The 2,500-nt window shown below is 39.4% G+C and overlaps 1 protein-coding gene across 1 annotated transcript in view; it reads right to left on the reverse strand.

Moving 5' to 3' along the window:
* LOC122243514 (uncharacterized) overlaps positions 1–615 on the reverse strand; it is a 10,054-nt gene extending 9,439 nt beyond the window's left edge. The window contains exons 1-2 of the mRNA XM_086534439.1: positions 521–615; positions 322–381 (exon numbers count right to left, since the gene is read on the reverse strand). Coding sequence (XP_086390565.1) covers positions 322–381; positions 521–615 — 155 coding nt within the window. The remainder of the gene's footprint in view (positions 1–321; positions 382–520) is intronic.
* Positions 616–2,500: the final 1,885 nt, after the last annotated feature.

Genomic DNA, 2,500 nt, shown 5'->3' on the forward strand with positions numbered 1-2,500 from the left:
CCAATAGTAACAGAGATGTGGTGCGGAGGCTTAAGCTCCCTTCTCAGATGAACTCACCCTCCTCCTGTACGCCCCGTAGCTAACAACAGCCTCTTTGGTCCCTTATAATCTAGCAAGACGGTTGACCTGATCTTGATTTAGTCAGTTCAATCAGCTGGGCTCTAGAGCAAAGCTAGGATTAAGCAGTCCCTGCCATGCAGGCCTCTACATATGCTCTCATGTTTGCTGTTGAAGATAAGGTTCAATGCACAGCGCCCCAGTGGTGGATAAAGGCGTGAGATTATGAATTAAAGCATCAACAAATAGCAGGACCCTCCGAACCTCCGGCAACGGTTCGGAGGAATAGCTATAATAAGCCTAGGAGAACCTCCAGGGGAGAGCCTGGAGCCCCAGTTTATGGTAACTTCTAAACTACATCAACACCTATCAGGTGGCGAGGAGATTCAGAGCCAATGTCGGGTAATAATCCAAGTTGATAGATATAAAGGTATGATCATTGTCCCTAAAGATCAGGCCACACTCACACTCAGGGAAGGAAAGCGAGTTGTTGGCACTGACTCCTGAAGACAGGAAAATCAAGGTGGTTCTCCTTAGCTGTGTTGTCTTGTATGACATCTAGGTCATACATGACAAGAATATGGCCCCATGTCAGGAAAGAGGTGTCTGGAAGGTGGCAGGAGGTCGTCGCAAAACGACCAGACTTTGTTCTATCTACACCAGACACCTATGGGAGCGAGTAGGAAGCGAGTGTACCTCTTGCTAACTCCGCGGCAGCTTGAGCGCCTACTGATAAGCCGGTCGCCTCAATAAACATCCAATGATGATTATATGAGTCTACTCTAATATCCGACAGAGGCCGGGCGACCTATGTGCAATTAGTCAATTAAAATATTTTTGAACTGGTCTGAATAATCATCACATTAGTCAATTACATTTTCTATTTCCGATCTTTAGAAGTGCTTACCTTCTTTGTATGATAGACAAAGTTCCATCATGCCTCCCCTTCATTCACGTTTTGCTTGTGATTTTTCCGCACTGATTTTATTTGTAATTTGTTTCATTTATATACTTTTTTTCTAATTTATTCCAAAATGAGGAAGGAATGGCTGCCAGTCTAATGTACGATCGTACTGCCTTAGCCGAGTCATCGGACTGTCGACAGGTTGTTCCATGGAATTCGATATGGTGTGTCCGAGACTCTTTCTATTTCCCATATGTACGCAGCTCCATCTCAGTTACAAATATATCCAGCTTTTAGAAAGGAAGACAAAATTACTGTTAACCCAGTTGCCACGGGAGAACCATATACTGTTTTGCCTTATTTCTCTATTCCCTTTGATGTTTTCGGTTATTTTCTTTGCAATTATGTCTTAGATATATATTTGAAGATTGATTGCCCAAAAAAGGAAAATTTATCTATACTCTTCCTTTAGAAATTACCCACAAATATATCAGTTTCGATACGAGAGCATCATCCGAGACAGTGCTGCCGACAAGAAAGCAGGCGAGTCTATCCCTGCCCTGCGAGTGACCTCAAGGAACTATCATCTCATTAACCCTAATGTAGCCGGGCATACATGAGGTTTCATAAATGTTTACTATTCATGAATGAACATTACGAAGATGTGTCGCAACTGGATAAATAATAGGCTGAGGAAAAAAGGTGAAGAAAAAAAAGAGAAGGGTATGGAGGGAGAGGGGGTCGGGATAGGAGACAAACAGACGGAGAGAAGACAGATATATAGGGAGGGAGATGAAAGAGATAGTAAGGAGAGGAGAAATATATTCGAATTTGCAGTCACCTATAAATATGATAAATACAATATTGATATGATATATTACCAGCGTGTAACGATGAAATATATTTATAAGAATAACCCGTCTCCTATGCACTCATCCCTCACTGACCTATCTAAACAATATGAGAGAGAGGGAGCGAAATATATGCATACATAGGGAGAGAGAGCATGAGAATAAGAGGGAGAGACAGAAAGACAGAGACTGACATACGGAGCGAGATTTAAGACAAATAAAACATATGGGAAAGAATGGTTTGAATTTACAGTGTATATGAACACATATATAATAATGATGCTGAGAGGATAAATAAAAATGTGGAACAACGGGATATATTTGTGGGAATGACTGGCTTCCGATGAGTCACACACACACACACACACATACATATATATTCATATTCATATACATATACATATACATACACACACACACATATACATATATATACATATACACATTCATATTCATATACATATACATACACATATACATACACACACACACACATACATATATATTCATATTCATATACATATACATACACATATACATACACACACACACATATACATATATATACATATATACATTCATATTCATATACATATACATACACATATACATACACACACACACACATACATATATATTCATATACATATGCATACACATATACATACACACACACACATACATATAT

The sequence above is a fragment of the Penaeus japonicus genome, unplaced genomic scaffold, assembly GCF_977035675.1.
Source record: "Penaeus japonicus unplaced genomic scaffold, GWHDUDI00000001_assembly GWHDUDI00000041, whole genome shotgun sequence".
Classification (NCBI taxonomy): domain Eukaryota; kingdom Metazoa; phylum Arthropoda; class Malacostraca; order Decapoda; family Penaeidae; genus Penaeus; species Penaeus japonicus.